This window comes from Biomphalaria glabrata, chromosome 9 (assembly GCF_947242115.1).
Source record: "Biomphalaria glabrata chromosome 9, xgBioGlab47.1, whole genome shotgun sequence".
NCBI lineage: Eukaryota > Metazoa > Mollusca > Gastropoda > Planorbidae > Biomphalaria > Biomphalaria glabrata.
This window is the reverse complement of record NC_074719.1, coordinates 353449-371713: the sequence shown is the minus strand read 5'-3', so window position 1 is coordinate 371713 and position 18265 is coordinate 353449. Positions and strand designations below refer to the sequence as shown.

Sequence of the window (18265 nt, the reverse complement as noted above, 5' to 3'; positions counted from 1 at the left end):
TCCTCATATCTGATACCCAGTAATTTTCTGTAGCATTTACTCTCAAAGGCTTGAATTCTTCTTAAAGCCTCAGCATTCAGTGTCCAACTTTCACAACCATATATAAGCACAGAGATTACTAGTGAAGAATACAGTTTTAATTTTACTAGGAAGCTGATTTTATTGTTCCAGACCCTAAGTATTTAAACGAGTCAACTTCTAATGTTTGGCCATTCTATTGTATGCAACATCTCTTACTATCTACATCACAAACTAATATTTTGCTCTTTTCAGCACTGATTTCCTTGCCAACTGTTGTAGCTGCAGCATCTAGTTTTGTGGTAAGATCTTGTACCTGGTCTGCATTTTCTCCAATGAGGTGTATATTATCTGCAAACCTGAGATTGGAAATAGGCTGCTCATTTATGGTCAAGCTAGGAGTAAATCCTTCTAGCATTTCCCTCATAATATGGTCAAGAAAGAAGAGCTGGAAAGAGAATGCATCCTTGCTACACTTCTATGGATGTCCTATTTTGTCCCATTTTGATGTAGGGCTTTGATAACATCAATAATGTTTTTATCTCTGTTGAGCTCTCTCATCAGTTGCTGCATGCTTAATTGATTATGTCAAGCTTGATCTAGTTAATCACTTCCATACTTATTGGTTAATCATACATAATTATAGATGTCATGTTATTCATTTCAACTATGAATAGTTGCATATAGTTGACTAATATATTGTTTAACTTCCAAAAAAAAAAAAGTGTCATCATGACCCAATAAAATGGTACAAATAAGTGTAACAAAAATATGTCATGACCTAGTTACATCATAGCAAGAAAAAATGTCAGGTTGACCTGATTGAAAAATGTCAGGTTTCTTATGATTATATTGTGAGGTTACTCAGTTAAAATACTTTGACTGATATGTGCAATATCATTGTCCTCATTTGTATCTGTTTCATGATCTACCTGCCTTGATAAAAAATCAGCTAATATATTTTCATGACCAGGTATACTTTTGTAGGTCAAACTTGTAATCAGACAAAATTAATGACCACCTATTTATCCTATTATTCTTTAGTTCTTTTCTTTTAAGTGCTAACAGCGGTTTATGGTCACATTTAATTGTAAAGAATCTTCCTAGCAAATAGTGTTTTAGTTTGACTATGCTCCATACTATAGCTAATAGTTCTTTTTCTATAATTGAATATTTTCTTTCTGCTTTAGATAATGTTCTACTTATATGGACTATGGGTTTTAGATCTGACTCTTTCTGTTGCAGTAGGCATGCTCCTATACCATTATTGGATGCATCAGTGTACAGTAGGAGTTGTGAGATAGGATCAATACTCCCTAATTCTAATTTCTCATTAAACTTATCCTTTAGTCTAGTTAGTGCCTCTCTGCTGCTATCATCTAAGTTTATTATATTTGAGTGTTTCTTCTTAGTGAATTCTACTAAGGGCTGAATTAGTTGGGCATAGTTGGGTATGAATTTTCTATAAAAGTTGCACAAGCCTAATAGTGCTCTGACATCCTTTTTTGTTTTAGGTTCCTTAATATTTCTTATTTTACAGATGTTTGCTTTGGTAGGAGTTATTTTACTGTTAGTGATGTTGTAGCCTAAAAATTGAATTTCATTCTTTACAAGATTTAATTTATTGGGAGCAATTGTCATTCTATGTTGTTTTAAACTAGCAAATATTTGTTCTAGTGTGTCTAGATGTTCCTTTTCTGATTTAGTGAAAACACAAATGTCATCAACATATGAGATTACATTGTCAATGCCTGCTAATAGTTTGCTCATACATTTTTGAAATGTGGCTGTGCTATTAACTAATCCAAATGGCATGACATTCCATACATATATCCCTTCAAACCCGGGTAGTATACATTTGAAAGCAGTATATTGTTTAGACTTTTCTTCCATTTTTATTTGCCAGAATCCTCTATTTAGATCCATGGTGGTAAATAGTGAGGCTCTGCTTAGCATATTAATTATAGTTTCTGTATCAGGTAGAGGTTCAGGATCTATGATAGTACAATTGTTTAGCTCTCTATAGTCACAACAGATTCTCACACTGTTATCTTTTTTTTTGACAATCACCATAGGTGATGCGTAAGAACAAACATCTGATTTTTCTATCTTGTTTTCACTTAGTAATTTCTTTAGTTCTACTTTTACTAATTCCTCATAGGCCTTTGGGATGTTATATGCCTTTGTTTTAGATGGTAGTGTCTTATTTAAATGTATTGAATGCTGAATTAGATCAGTGCAGCCTAGTTTCAATGTAATGACATCATTGTATTTTTCTATCAAGTTATCTATATTAGTTCTATCATTACTGGAGTCTTGGGTGGTAGTATGAATGGATATAGTATTTGCAGCATATTCTTGCATAGTTACTATTGAATCTGTATCCCTATCAATAACTTCTATCTCTTCAACTTTTCTTTTGGGAAATTTTACTAATTTATCTATGCTCAGCTTACATTCCTTGCCATTTCTGTCTACTTTGTACACTTTGTTATTTATTTTTCCTACTATGTCATATGGGCCTTCATTTTTGTTTTAACTATACTTATTTTCTATTTTTACAAACACTTGGTCTCCTATGTTCAATGTCCTTAATTTTCTGTTCTTATTTTTTATATCTCTATGTCTCTTTAAGTTTTTATCCATGTTTATATCAGCTAATTTTATTCCCTGTCTTAAATTTTGTTTTGTTTGTGTTATCCATGGATGGTATTCTTCATAGTTCTCTAGCTCTAACATATTATCAGCCCATAGTTCTAGTGGTCCTTTAGGTTTTCTATCAAAAACTAATTCATATGGACTGAATTTTGTTGTTTCATGAGTAGTAGTGTTGTAAGCAAAGATAGCATAATTTAAAGTCTGATTCCAAGTATTCATTGCTTCTGTTTCTAATTTATAGATTATCTCTTTGATTGTCTTGTTCCATCTCTCAATCACACCGTTTGACTGTGGTGAATAAACTGTACTATGCACTAGTTTTATGTTAGTCATAGCTGCGAAAGCTTTATTTAAGTTTGATCTAAAGTTGGATGCATTATCTGATAAGATTTTGTTTGGGAATCCGAACTTTAGGAATATTGTTCTTAGTGAGGTGCATATATCTTCGGCCCTGATATCCCTAAGAGGAAAAGCTTCTGCCCACCTGGTTGCTATGTCTATGATCCCTAATATATATTTATTTCCCTTGGTACTTGTATTTAATGGGCCCATAATATCAATGGCTATCTTGTCCCAGAAACAATGGGCTTTATCTGATTTTTGTAGAGGTGCCTTGAGTCTTGAGTATGAGTTTTTGTTTAGTACATTCTGCACAGGAATCTATATAGTCTTTAATTTGAGTCTTCATCTTAGGCCAAAAGAATTTTTGTGAGATTTTAGCATATGTTTTCTTTTTTCCAAAGTGGCCTGCTGTTGGGTCATCATGGGCCATTTTCAATATTTTGGGTTGTAGACTTTCTGGAATTATAATTTGAATTCTTGTGCTATCTTTGTTTCTGTTACATCTAATGGCTAGGTTGTTGGCTAAAAGATGATGGTTGTTTAAATTTATTTTGTTATAGTCTTTATTTAACAAATCTTGTATTATAGGGTCACTGTTTTGCATTTTGATTAATTCTTGTCTGGTGGTTCCTATTTCATTGAACAAAGTATTTGGTAATTCAATTTCTGGCACTATATTTTTGTGTGATCTAGTTTGAACAGCTGATATATGATGTTGGTCTAGATACCAATTTCTTTGTCTGTTTTTTATCCATGAATCTAGCTGAGTTATTGTTAAGTCTTTGACACCATGTGAGTTCCCTATTATGAGGTCTTGGGCGGGTGTATCCATTACTACTACTTTTATCTCGCCTGTGATCCAGGGAGATTCAATCCAGACCTTGGCGGTTTTACATATAATATATCAAATTTTTTTATGTTGGCATAAATGACCTTAACAGTTTCTTCTAAATATTGTTCTGGTTTGACTAGATTGGATCTTACTATTGATGTTGTTGCACCAGTATCTCTCATTGCTTTAATTTCTACTGAGTTTACATATGAGGGAAAAACATTTACCTTAGACATGTCTGTTTGTAAGTAGGCTACATTCTCTTCTCTTTGTGTATTGTTATTGGTATTGCCTCTATTTCTATTCCTGTTTTGATAGTTGTTGTAGTTGGACTGATGGTTGTATGTGTCCCTCCTTGATTGTCTATTAGTATTATAGTTATTGTAATAGGAGTTGTTATTCCTAAGGCTCCTTCTTTCTCTGGGGCTTGCACTCTGGTTGGATCTGTAGTTTCTAAATTGGTTGCTATAGTTACTATGATTGTTGTAATTATTTTGATTGTAGTTGCTAGGGTTGTGGTAATTGGTGTAACTTCTATATCTGAAGTTGCTAGTGCTAGTTTGTCTGCATTGGCTTTTAACATGGCCCTTCTTCCCACAATTAAAGCAAGTTTTTGAATTAGAAAATTTAAATCTATCATTACTATTGCTATTATTAGCTGTATTAACTGTGGCGGCCAATTGATGTAGCTCTCTTTTGTCCATAGTGTGCCCAGGATGGCTATCTTTAAAAAGGTTTAAATTAGTAATGAGATCAGTTTCTGTCTTTACTTTCTTTTCTTTAAGAAAAGTGAACACTAAATCTGTGACATTAGATAGTACATTGTCAATTAGGATCATGTCTAAAATTTGAATAGGATCTTTTATATCACATTTAGCTAGCTCTAACCATTTAAGCATATTTGCCTTCATGTCAAAAATTATTCTGTTGAAGTCTCCATCCTTGTTTAGTTTAATCTTTTTAAAGAGTTTTCTATAATAGTCTTCGCTTTTCCCGAAATGTTCCAAGAGTCTAGTTTTAACAGCTATGTAATCTTTCTTTTGTTCAGTTGTGAGTGTGCTTATTATGTTTAGGGGTTCTCCTGATAAATTTGCTAGCAGATGTTTTGCCATATCCTCATTGTTTAGATTGTAAGTAGATGAGATATGTTCAAACTGAACTAGGTAATTTTCTAATGTTTCCTCCTTAATGTTAAATTTATGACATTTGGAGATAAATGGTTTGTTACTGGTTTGCTGGGTCATAATGTTGGGGTTGATTTTTGCTGCTTCTAATTTAGCCAACTCTACTTTGTCCTGACTTTCTTTTTGTTTTGCCTCTAACTCTTTTTGTTTAGTCTCTAGTTCTTTTAGTTCTTTCTGATGAGCTCTTTCTGCAGCTCTTTCTTCCCTATCTTTATCCTTATCTTTATAAAAGTTAGGTTCAATTCCCATATCTAGTTTGTACATGTGGATGGTTGATTGTATTAAAAAAACTATGTAATTTTATGAATGTGATAGAAAAATACCAGAATGAATTAATTTTAATGTTTATAAAAAAAAAAACACTGTAAAATTTATGCTTTGAAATTAGTGAGTTTTAAATGCCTTTCTTTTCTTCACTTTCTTATCATGGAACTAAAATAGTATTATAAACAAAAAGCACAGCTGTTCATCAAACATGATTATATAATGCTGATTTTAAAGTTGGCTAAATGAGGTTAATAATAGCTTTAATGACACTAAGAAACATTTTAATGAAACACACAGGGTTAAAGCTTGCTAAATAGACTAAGACAATTACAAGAAAGGTTGACAAAGTAGATAATTATGTTAACCTGATTTAATAAAGTATCCCTAATATAGTAATTAAATAAAGTAAAAAAAGTTTTAAAGATCCTGCCAGCATGTGGTTTGCACTCTAGAAGGTAGTTTGATGGGTCACAGGGTTGAACCCTGCCCAATGACATCCCCCACCAGACTTCTGGAGTTTTGGGCTAGGATGTAATAATCTACAAATTTGAAGGAACATTCCAAACATGTAAAAAAACAAATAATAATCATTACACCTGTGCTACACTGTACTGGACAAGTATTCATTTATAGTGGCTTAGATTCTGGATTTCACCCATTCACATAATTATTGATACATGTCCTATAGTGACCGCTACCAAGGGACTCCACATATCCTGATTAGAGATTATAAACTAGTTGATTCATTCTATAGAGTGTATTTCTTCTACAAGTTATCCAGACAGTCCTTGTTTCACTTTGTGTAGCCTGTCAACTCTTTAAAGCTAAGTTCTACAAGTTATCCAGTCAGACCCCCATCACATCAAAAACTATTGTTACGAGCATCTGAGACTCTTAAGTATACACCAAATAGAGCCATCAATAGAATTTTAATCTTGTTCAACAAATAATAATATGTTACATCTCGTTTACATTACTCCATTTTTTGATCCATCTCTTATCTTTCCTATTTCAACACACATTTTACCATTTCACTTTCACACTATTATGCGCATGTAACATCTTGGGTAACCAACATTTTGTTTAGTAGTGCAGAAAAATTGAGAAGAACAGATCAGCAACAAAAAACTGGCTAGATGCCAAAGAATAAATTGTTTTTAATATTATGTTCTAAACTATCATGAATTGTATATAAACTTAAATGGAGTTCTATTTATATCTTTTGATATTTTTTTTCACATCATTTTCTTGAAGATAATGATTGCTTGGATACACCAGGTGTCCTCCCATGTTCTATACATTTGTGTTTTAAAAAAATCTTTTCATTACAACAATAATAGAAAAAAAGTTGTTACATAGTGCAGAAAATATTTATCTTGAACTAATTCTAATAAAGTTTTTTTTTCTTTCCTTTGCTTAATACATACTTCTTTAATGAAGAAAGCAGGTCATAACTTTTTAAAAATTGCTTTTGTGTAGCACATTGTTCATGCTTATTGCATACTCAGGGGGCTATGGTCTAATCTTTTTTGCTTTTTTTGTGGATCTGTGTGAGGAGGACCTTTTTGAGCTGCCTTTAGTTGCTCAGCAAACACAACCCAGATTGAGTTGGGTTTTTAAATCAGGTCCCCTTAATAGGTAGCCTAGTGGTTTATGCCATTTAGCCACACATCCATATTCATTAAGTAAGCTGTTTAGAACAAAGGCGGCAAAGAAAAACAAAATGCTGAGGGATGTCCTTATTACAATGATTATGATGTTTGTCTATTACAGATAGTAATGTGAAAATATCTGTTATAGTTTATATTCAAGTTGATTTTGTGTATTTCAGGTGGAAGAAAAGCCTGAGTTTCTTTAGCATAGCTAGACTCTTTATTAAGTTTTTCATCTGGTAGTTTCAGTGAATAAAAAAAGTTATAATTGTACATTCAATGACTTCTCTGTTCTCATTTATATGTTGGAGGTTTCAGACAAGTAACCCCATACCTAGGATGAACTGTGCAATGGTTTTCAGATCTGGTAGCTCTCCTAATAGTTTTTGCTCTATATAGGGCCCTATAGTGGTTTTTGGGACCGGTGTCTTATTCATTTAATGACTACTTTACACTATGAACGTAGAGGATGGTATTGGGAAAATACACAGATATATAACATTATTCTAGATGTGACTCTTCATTGCTTGTGATGTCACACATTTATTTATGTTGTAAACAAGGCTGCTAATTACTGTCAGAATTGTGTCTGTATTTTCAAAATTTAATGAAAGAATTCTTGAAAAAAAAACTATATGTTTTTACAGCCTCTCTTAATTTGACATTGTTGATCTGTTCTTAGTCTGTTTTACACTCTCTTTACCACCACACCCCATAGATTAAAGTAAAAAGTAAAGTAGTTCCCTTTTCAGATCATGTGTCTATAGAGCAGATAGATGATGTTAAGGTCATCAGTTTCTGTAGTCCACGATAAATGAGGGTATTGTGGCCAGCACAAAAATCAACTGCCATGTCAAATCAGTTTTCATTATATGCATTCAATTCTATTTTATTTTTGTTTGTAAAAAATGTTGGTATTTATTAAATTTTGACTAGCACATTCTTGTATGGGGTGTAGTATGAGTAGTAAAGCACATGGCAACAAGCAACAGGTCTAGAGTTCCAATCCTGGTGAAAATTAGGATTTGAAGATCAGGATTTTTTAAGATGCCCCTGAATATACCAAACTCTAATGGGTACTTGACTTTTGCTGGGGAAGTAAAGACAGTTGGTCTTTGTGCTGGCAACATGACTCATTAACCAATGGCCATAGACATCATCTGTGTCCAAAATATGCAAGATCCGAAATGGGTACCTTTACTTTTTACTTCTTTATGTAATACTTTCAGGGTGCCGGAATGATCAGAGAATTTTTCGAAATGGCTATAGCAAAAAAAGCTTGTCTTTGATGAAGTAGATGCTGTAGGAAGTAAGTAATTGAATTCCTTTTTTTTAAAAAATAACTGCAAACACATATTACTGATGGGGGCGCAGTGGCTGAGTGTTTAAGTGCTCGGCTTCTGAACCTGTGGTCCTGAGTTCAAATCTCTGTGAAGACTGGGATTTTTTATTCTTCTTCTTTTTTCTCATTGTTATGTTGGAGTGTTCAGATGACTAGACCAATACATGAGATGAACTGCGCAGTGGTTTCCAAATCAGGGAGCTCTGGGATTTTGAATTTCAGGATTTTTTGGGTGCCCCATAGTCTACCCAGCTCTAATGGGTACCTGACATTAGTTTGGGAAAAGTAAAGGTACTTGGTTGTTGTGCTGGTTACATGACACCCTCGTTAACCATGGGCCACAAAATCAGATGACCTTTACATTGTCTGCCCCATAGATTGCAAAGTTTGAAAGGTTAACTTTACTGTGAACCAAGAGTGGGATTTTTTAATTTCAGGATTTTTGGAATTGATCTTTATTTCATCAAATTCTAATGTCTACTTGACTTTAGAATTTAGATGAAGAAAGCAAAGGAAGTTGCGCTTGTCACATAACACTCTCCTTAATTATCTGACATAAAAATGAGTGACCTTTACATCATCTGCGCTATGGTTACATATGCTAATGTTATATTAAATTAAAGATGTTCCTACTGTTATTACTGGTCGTTGACTGGTAGCACCATACTGCTGGTAGACAACTAAACCATTGTAAGAGTAATATATCTTAACTAATAAAACTTCAAATAACTTGAATAACTTTTGTGAACAAAACTAAATATAACTTTATTTCTAATATAGACAAAATAACTTGTGATCAAATGAAATAAATTTAGTAGACTTTAGTAAAAATATCTTTAAAAAAAAACTAGCTCACTGTAGTAGCACAATCTTTCAGTCTCATGTTCTGGAGCCGTCTCCCCTAACTAACACCAAAGGATGGCAACACCACCTATGTTGCATCATTCACAACCAATCGCTAATCTCTTCCCACCATCACCTATATAAACACACACACAATAACATCTACCAAATAAAAACAGTCTTAAAATACATGAGGTTCTGACCTCAAAATGGAGTGTAACAAGTTTGGATTTAGTGGACCTAAGAATAAATTGTTATATTGCAAGGTTGATTTATGTGGCTGATCAACAAAATATTATTTCATGAGGATACTAGAAAAAGGTGATGGATGTAAACTTGAAGTTATTTTTATATTACTACAACTTTATATTTGTTAATAATTTTTTTTATTGATTATTAACATTTCATTCACTACTACTTTACACTCAGCATTCTTTCATGTCTGCACACATACATTTGAAGTGCTAAATCTATGAGTGTAGAGAAAGACACAAAGACATTCATTATCAGCTATCAGCATATTTATTTGTATGGGGTGATTAATAAAATAAAAATAATATGTTTAAAAAAGTGGGATGTGTAACTGATTGGGATAAAACCACTTTGCTATCTATAGAAAGGGCTTGAGCTTCAAACCTTGCTACAGCTCAGTTGTGTTTGTTAAACATCTAAAGGCATAAAGGAAACCCTTTTTCCACCATGTTTCCACTAAAAGAGATTAGATCTTAATGCACTGAGCTTGTTATAAGCATGAAAGATGCCCTATACACAAAAAAATGTGAAAAAAAAAAATTGCTTGCAGTGAAAAGAATGAGTATGGGTGTTTATTTTGTATCACTTTAATTATTCCAAATTAGTACATTCAAATACTAAATTAGGACTCTTAAAATACAAAGTAGCAAATCTCTGTTTTGAAGACTATTAACCAACCACATTATAAAATATTTACAAATCTAACCATATGACTGTCAGTTGCAATAAAAACATTTATGTCTGCTATGCAGTTGTGTAGTTCAGTAGGGCTTAAAGCCATCAATCAGTTGTTTGCAACTTTCCTAGAACATAATAAAAGTCTTCAAAAACAAAGAAGATATTACTATTTAAAGTATCACTTATCATCAACAGAAACAATTACACTTTTTTGTGTGAAAAAAAAAATTAAGGGAAATTTTCCATGATAAATACTGATTATATAATGCTACATTACCAACACCAGGCAAGGTTGACTCTTTCAGCTGCACAGTCATAGAATAGGTCAGCTTGTGTGTGTGTGTACTGTATCGTTATGAACTGTTTTGTCATTCGTGTGTAAAAAGCCTTAGTGTTCTAAATAAGGTTATTACATTCTAAATAAGGTTATTACAATCATGTTGTTCCACTGCAAGTCTATGTCAGTGATCATAAAAATGTAAAAAAAAAAGCAATTCTTTTTATAAGAGAGTATGATACTATCTTAAAAGGTGTCAATCATTTTAAAAAATCATTTGTGAGGTGTAATTGTTTATAATTAATTTTGTGTTGTATTAGTGTTGTATGTTTTACGTTTGCTATTGTGTTCTTAAAAATAAAGCTGCCAGTGATTTTGTTTAGTGTTTGTATGAACTGTGGTGGGGGGTCTGTTGTGGTTGCTTGATAGATGACTTTGGGGAGTATTAGTGTGTTGTATATGTGGGCTCTACCAAAGATTGTCATACCTATGTGTTTATATTTATCTAGTGTCTTTTGTGCTCTTTGGATGAGTGTATCCCATGTTTCACTATGTAGGGGTTTGGCGTCCACGTGATCCCGCATATCTTTAGGGTCTTTCCGCTTTGTAGGCCTTCGGAGAAATCTTTTCTGTGTTTCCATTTGCCTACTCCCATTATGGCGGATTTCCCTAAATTTATTTTGGAACCACTGGCTTGGCCGTATTTTTTAAAATGTATCATGTTTGTTATGTCGTTTGTGTGTGTTATAAGGAAAGTGGTGTCGTCTGCGTATGCTTGTATTTTGATGGTGGTTTGGTCGCCCGGGACTGCTAGGCCTTTTATTGTTGTGTCCTCCCTAATCTTTTGTAGGAGAGGTTCTATACATAATGTGTATAGTGTGGGGGAGAGGGGGCAGCCCTGTCTAACTGATTGCTCCACAGGGAATGGGTTAGACAAGGTGTGGTTCACTAGTAAGCTGCTCTGTGGGTCAGCGTACATTAGCTTAATCCACTTTATTATTTTGTTTCCTGTGTTGTTCCTTTCAAGAATTTTGAATAGGAAGTTGTGGTCTACTCTATCGAATGCCTTCTCCTGATCGTTGGTCAGAAGCGCTAGTTGTGTGTTTTTTTATGTCTGCGTATGTTATGATGTCGCGTATGCGGTGGTTCATTGTATCTATGTTTCTTCCTGGTGTGCTGCAGTGTTGGTTTGGGTGTAGTTTGTTCGCTAGTGTTTTGGCTAGGATTTTGTAGTCTGTGTTGAGAAGCGAGATGGGTCTGTAGTTGTTTATTAATGTTGGATTGTTTTTGTCTTTCTCTAGCACAGTGATGTAAGCCTCACTGAAGAGATGCGGAAGTTCGCCAATTTCTTGTGCATTATTAAACATTGTTAAAAGGATAGGGCCTATAAGGGGCAGAAAGGCTTTGTAGAATTCCGCTGTTAGGCCGTCTGGTCCGGATGTTTTATCGTTTTGAAGGCTGTTGACTGCTTTCTCTATGTCGTGTAGAGTTAGTAGTGTGTCTGTTGCGGTTTTGTCTTCTTCTTTTAGTTGTTTGCAAAATTTTAGTGTTTCATTTTGTGCCTCTGCGTCTGTTTTTTCTTTCGTGTAAATGCTTTGGAAGTGTTGTTTGAATGCCTCAGCTATATTTTTATTGTCTTCTTGTGTGTTGCCTAGTGTGTCTGTTATTTTATCTATGTTGCGTTTTCTTTGTATGTTCTGTTCTATGGTTAGGAAGGCTTTGTTTGGCCCTTCTGTTATGGTTCTTTGTCTGCATCTTTTTTGTGCCCCTGTGTATTTATAGTCTACTAGTGTTTGTAGTTCTTGTTGTGTTGTCTCGATGTCGATTGAGTCTTCTTGTAGTGTTTGGAGTTTTTCTTTTCAGATGTTTTTCTTATTGTGTGCGCTGCTTGTTGTTTTGAGTGGCTATTATTATTGTTTGTTGTTTTATGCTTCGTTTAAGTAGTGCCCAATTGTCTTCTGTGTTAGTGTTTGGGTCCGTTGTGTCGAAAGTGTTTTGTATTAAAGTTGTTATGTTTTTAAGGTAATTTGTGTCTGTTAAAAGTGAGTTGTTGAATTTCCAGTGTGGTGATTATTTCTGACTTCGCCTCGTACTGGTCACATTGCGAGGTAACGTGAAGTGTCTTGACTCTAACACACTCTCTCTTATATAGGGTCCATAGGCCTTCTAGAATTGGATGGAACATCGCTTGACCTCTGGTTGATCACAATCGCCGTGACTTGTGTGCGTAATATTTACAACACGGGTCTTTGCCGAACTAGCGTGTACTGTTTTTCTTCACGATTGACCGCTCGTCTAGCGCTGGCCTGGGGCGATTTGCGTAGTCCAAAACACACACAGCACTACCCCCATCTGTATCACCACCAGGTTTATAACAATAGTTATACAATGAAAATGACATGTGATTAATGATAATAATAAATGAATATAAATATATATAGAGAGATATAGTTCAAATTAAATCTGTGGCATTTTACGTCTCGAGAGACGATCTTTTCCCTTTTCAACTTCTTGTGTGACTTAAGAGGCCAATCCTTGATACACAGCTGCAATCGCAGGTTGGGCATATGTGATCACCAGGCGCCGTTGCGTTATCACCCTTCTTTCTGCTTCTGTAGTGTATGGCATCTGCAATCCGAGACCCTTCCTTTATGCTCTCTCTCCATGTAGATCTATCCATTGCTACTTTTTCCCAGCTGCTAGTGTCGATTTTTAAGAGCTTCATGTCGCGTTTGCATAGTTCAATTTAAATACTTAAATAGTATTGTATAGAAATAGTATTGACCTCATCAATATTCCATTTCAAGACAAAGATTCTGTAAACTGTTCAAGGTAACATTAGTATCTTCTAGCCAGGTCGAATGTTCACCGACGATGAAGAATCAAGGTTCAGAGTAGTATCAAAACTCCCAACGTCACAACGTAAACCTAGAATTGGCGCGGGTCCTATGAAATTGCGGGGCGCCCTGCTGTCGCAAAAGTGCGGAGCCCACTGCGGTCACCTAAAGCCGACCCTGCAAAATAGCGGCGTATACTACGCCGCCGGTCGAGTAGTGAATCAACAAAAAAATGTTTACTATCACAACTTTTTACGCAGAATTTAAATATGTCAATAGCCCGAATTTGAAAAACCATCGTAATTTTTCTTTAAATAATCAGCCACATCGCCCCAATATCAATATATCTAATTTGAAATCTACTTAGTATCTAAAAATATTTTTGATTTAAGTCTTATTTTGGAGGCGTGGTAGCTGAGTGGTAAAGCGCTTGGCTTCCGAACCGGATCCGGGGTTCGAATCCTGGTGAGTCCACCCAGCTGACATCAATTTTCTTAAGCAAGGTCTGAAATAGGAATTTTTTTTTAAAAGTCTTATTAAAAAAAAAATAAAACCCTCTATGCTAATTATGAGAAGAAATTTTCAGGGATCAATCATATAAACGATAATAAATGTAAAGCGTGCTACGAAACATCCCAATTATATGCCCATGACGGTTTGTAGTTCGCTCTAGGCAGACCATATGGGAGCAACACTAACTCATTTTGTGTCAACCTGGTTTAAAAAGTGTATGTTCTTTCGAGGAGCTTTGATCTATATATATTAATAGTGTAAAAAAGCAGCACTCCTATTGGTTCGACGCGTTCGTTTTCTGTGGCATGCTCGCCCGATTTCCACGCAAGGGACCTCTTCGTCCGTCACTCTCAATTTTGTAACGCACAGATTGAAAACTAGGTCACTTAAAGTATCGTCAAGTGGAGCCAAGAATTAAAGTCGGCAAGGTTAGAGTTTTACGCACCGGTGGTAAAAGAAAAGGAAAGCTTATGAAAGCTATAGCATCTACATTTCCAAAGTTTTGAAACAAGAGCACTGTGACACTAGGTATCTCCTCAAAAGCCATATCTCTATCATGAACCCAATGAACTCTTTGGGCGCACCACCACTGAAGCTAACAGTTTAGCTCAATACAACAAACACATCACCACCACTGAAGCTGACAGTTTAGCTCACTACAACAAACACATCACCACCACTGAAGCTAACAGTTTAGCTCACTACAACAAACACATCACCACTACTGAAGCTAACAGTTTAGCTCACTACAACAAACACATCACCACCACTGAAGCTAACAGTTTAGCTCACTACAACAAACACATCACCACCACTGAAGCTAACAGTTTAGCTCACTACAACAAACACATCACCACTACTGAAGCTAACAGTTGAGCTCACTACAACAAACACATCACCACCACTTAAGCTAACAGTTGAGCTCACTACAACATACACATCACCACCACTGAAGCTAACAGTTTAGCTCACTACAACAAACACATCACCACTACTGAAGCTAACAGTTGAGCTCACTACAACAAACACATCACCACCACTGAAGCTAACAGTTTAGCTCACTACAACAAACACATCACCACCACTTAAGCTAACAGTTTAGCTCACTACAACAAACACATCACCACCACTTAAGCTAACAGTTTAGCTCACTACAACATACACATCACCACCACTGAAGCTAACAGTTGAGCTCACTACAACAAACACATCACCACCACTGAAGCTGACAGTTGCGCTCACTACAACAAACACATCACCACCACTGAAGCTGACAGTTTAGCTCACTACAACAAACACATCACCACCACTGAAGCTAACAGTTTAGCTTACTACAACAAACACATCACCACCACTGAAGCTAACAGTTTAGCTCACTACAACAAACACATCACCACCACTGAAGCTAACAGTTTAGCTCACTACAACAAACACATCACCACCACTGAAGCTAACAGTTTAGCTCACTACAACAAACACATCACCACCACTGAAGCTAACAGTTTAGCTCACTACAACAAACACATCACCACCACTTAAGCTAACAGTTTAGCTCACTACAACAAACACATCACCACCACTGAAGCTAACAGTTTAGCCCACTACAACAAACACATCACCACCACTGAAGCTGACAGTTTAGCTCACTACAACAAACACATCACCATCACTGAAGCTAACAGTTTAGCTCACTACAACAAACACATCACCACCACTGAAGCTAACAGTTTAGCTCACTACAACAAACACATCACCACCACTGAAGCTAACAGTTTAGCTCACTACAACAAACACATCACCACCACTGAAGCTAACAGTTTAGCTCACTACAACAAACACATCACCACCACTGAAGCTAACAGTTTAGCTCACTACAACAAACACATCACCACCACTGAAGCTAACAGTTTAGCTCACTACAACAAACACATCACCACCACTGAAGCTAACAGTTTAGCTCACTACAACAAACACATCACCACCACTGAAGCTAACAGTTTAGCTCACTACAACAAACACATCACCACTACTGAAGCTAACAGTTTAGCTCACTACAACAAACACATCACCACCACTGAAGCTAACAGTTTAGCTCACTACAACAAACACATCACCACCACTTAAGCTAACAGTTGAGCTCACTACAACATACACATCACCACCACTGAAGCTAACAGTTGAGCTCACTACAACAAACACATCAACACCACTGAAGCTGACAGTTGAGCTCACTACAACAAACACATCACCACCAACTGAAGCTGACAGTTTAGCTCACTACAACAAACACATCACCACCACTGAAGCTAACAGTTTAACTCACTACAACAAACACATCACCACCACTGAAGCTAACAGTTTAGCTCACTACAACAAACACATCACCACCACTGAAGCTAACAGTTTAGCTCACTACAACAAACACATCACCACCACTTAAGCTAACAGTTGAGCTCACTACAACATACACATCACCACCACTGAAGCTAACAGTTGAGCTCACTACAACAAACACATCACCACCACTGAAGCTGACAGTTGAGCTCACTACAAGAAACACATCACCACCACTGAAGCTGACAGTTTAGCTCACTACAACAAACACATCACCACCACTGAAGCTAACAGTTGAGCTCACTACAACAAACACATCACCACCACTGAAGCTAACAGTTTAGCTCACTACAACAAACACATCACCACCACTGAAGCTAACAGTTTAGCTCACTACAACAAACACATCACCACCACTGAAGCTAACAGTTTAGCTCACTACAACAAACACATCACCACCACTGAAGCTAACAGTTTAGCTCACTACAACAAACACATCACCACCACTTAAGCTAACAGTTGAGCTCACTACAACATACACATCACCACCACTGAAGCTAACAGTTTAGCTCACTACAACAAACACATCACCACTACTGAAGCTAACAGTTGAGCTCACTACAACAAACACATCACCACCACTGAAGCTAACAGTTTAGCTCACTACAACAAACACATCACCACCACTTAAGCTAACAGTTTAGCTCACTACAACATACACATCACCACCACTGAAGCTAACAGTTGAGCTCACTACAACATACACATCACCACCACTGAAGCTGACAGTTGCGCTCACTACAACAAACACATCACCACCACTGAAGCTGACAGTTTAGCTCACTACAACAAACACATCACCACCACTGAAGCTAACAGTTTAGCTCACTACAACAAACACATCACCACCACTGAAGCTAACAGTTTAGCTCACTACAACAAACACATCACCACCACTGAAGCTAACAGTTTAGCTCACTACAACAAACACATCACCACCACTGAAGCTAACAGTTTAGCTCACTACAACAAACACATCACCACCACTGAAGCTAACAGTTTAGCTCACTACAACAAACACATCACCACCACTTAAGCTAACAGTTTAGCTCACTACAACAAACACATCACCACCACTGAAGCTAACAGTTTAGCCCACTACAACAAACACATCACCACCACTGAAGCTAACACTTTAGCTCACTACATCAAACGCATCACCATCACTTCTCTGAGATTCAGACTGCCGCCCGTCTCCTTCTTCCTGGTGAGTTGGCCGAGCACGCTGTCAGTGAGGGTACCAAGAACATCACCAAGTGCACCAAATGTTGATAAAAAAATGTATAGCCACTTCGATGTCTTTGTTAAAAGATGGGAGGTCAACTTTTTTTTTAAAGCTTATATCAACTCACTCTGTCTGCCTGGTAAAATGTTTTGTACACTGTATTTCTCACATATGTTTCCAATCGCACACAATTATTATTATCTTCTTATCTTATATTATACAGACGTTACTTCAAAAAAGAAGATGATTACGTCCTACGCGTCATGCATTTAGTCATGCATGACTTAAATTCTGCCAAGTCACTGTTTTTCCTATTAATATTAAGTCTAGAAAAATCTAGATCTATTACAAGTTGGATTAGATAACTAATACAAAACAATTGATACAATTATTCTAAATATAAGCTTTATTTTTTTAAAGTGATATTTTTTTTCTTTTTCTTGATATGTGATACTTTCCCACTCCAACATAAATTAGGTCAATGTCATCATCTTCCTTATTTCCCTCGTTTAGCACAGGTTAAATCACGTGACAATAACACATGTCTAGTCTACAGGGTATTAAGGTCAACGTCTTCTCCCTTTTTTTTAGCGGCCCCAGAAAAGGGAAACGACTCTATTAGTTTTATGTGGTTTGTCTGTCCGTCCACGTTCACATTTAGCTTCACCTTTACTTTCACCTATTCCTTGGTCTGCTGGACCGTTGGGGCACCACACAGGATCTGTCAACTTTCTTTTTCCAATCTTCTCTGTCATTAGCTTTTGATAGAATTTTATTCTGATATTCTTTCTGAAAATATTGAAATCTGCCTTTTTACCTGCCTGGGTGGACCACTTCAGGTGCTGATTTTGAGTTTGTGTTTCCATACCAACTGTCTTTCTAACCTTGTTTAAAATAACTTTGTAATTGTTACACTTTTTGAAATGGTCATACACATTCCTCAATGTTTCA

At 35.9% G+C, this 18265-nt stretch overlaps 1 protein-coding gene and 1 long non-coding RNA gene across 2 annotated transcripts in view; one reads left to right on the top strand and one right to left on the bottom strand.

The window, feature by feature from the left end:
- Nucleotides 1-3861: 3861 nt before the first annotated feature.
- On the bottom strand, nt 3862-5283 carry LOC129928148 (putative uncharacterized protein DDB_G0282133). The gene has a single exon (XM_056041060.1). It carries the CDS (start codon nt 5281-5283, stop codon nt 3862-3864), a length of 1422 nt encoding a protein of 473 aa, XP_055897035.1.
- Nucleotides 5284-7800: 2517 nt separating this feature from the next.
- Nucleotides 7801-18265, top strand: part of LOC106059612 (uncharacterized) — a 63541-nt gene continuing 53076 nt past the window's right edge. The window contains exon 1 of the long non-coding RNA XR_008779801.1: nt 7801-8262. This is a non-coding gene — a long non-coding RNA (uncharacterized LOC106059612). The remainder of the gene's footprint in view (nt 8263-18265) is intronic.

Coding starts and splice junctions, on each gene's coding strand:
- LOC129928148 (XM_056041060.1), bottom strand. CDS start 5,283: ATGGGAATTGAACCTAACTTTTATAAAGATAAGGATAAAGATAGGGAA.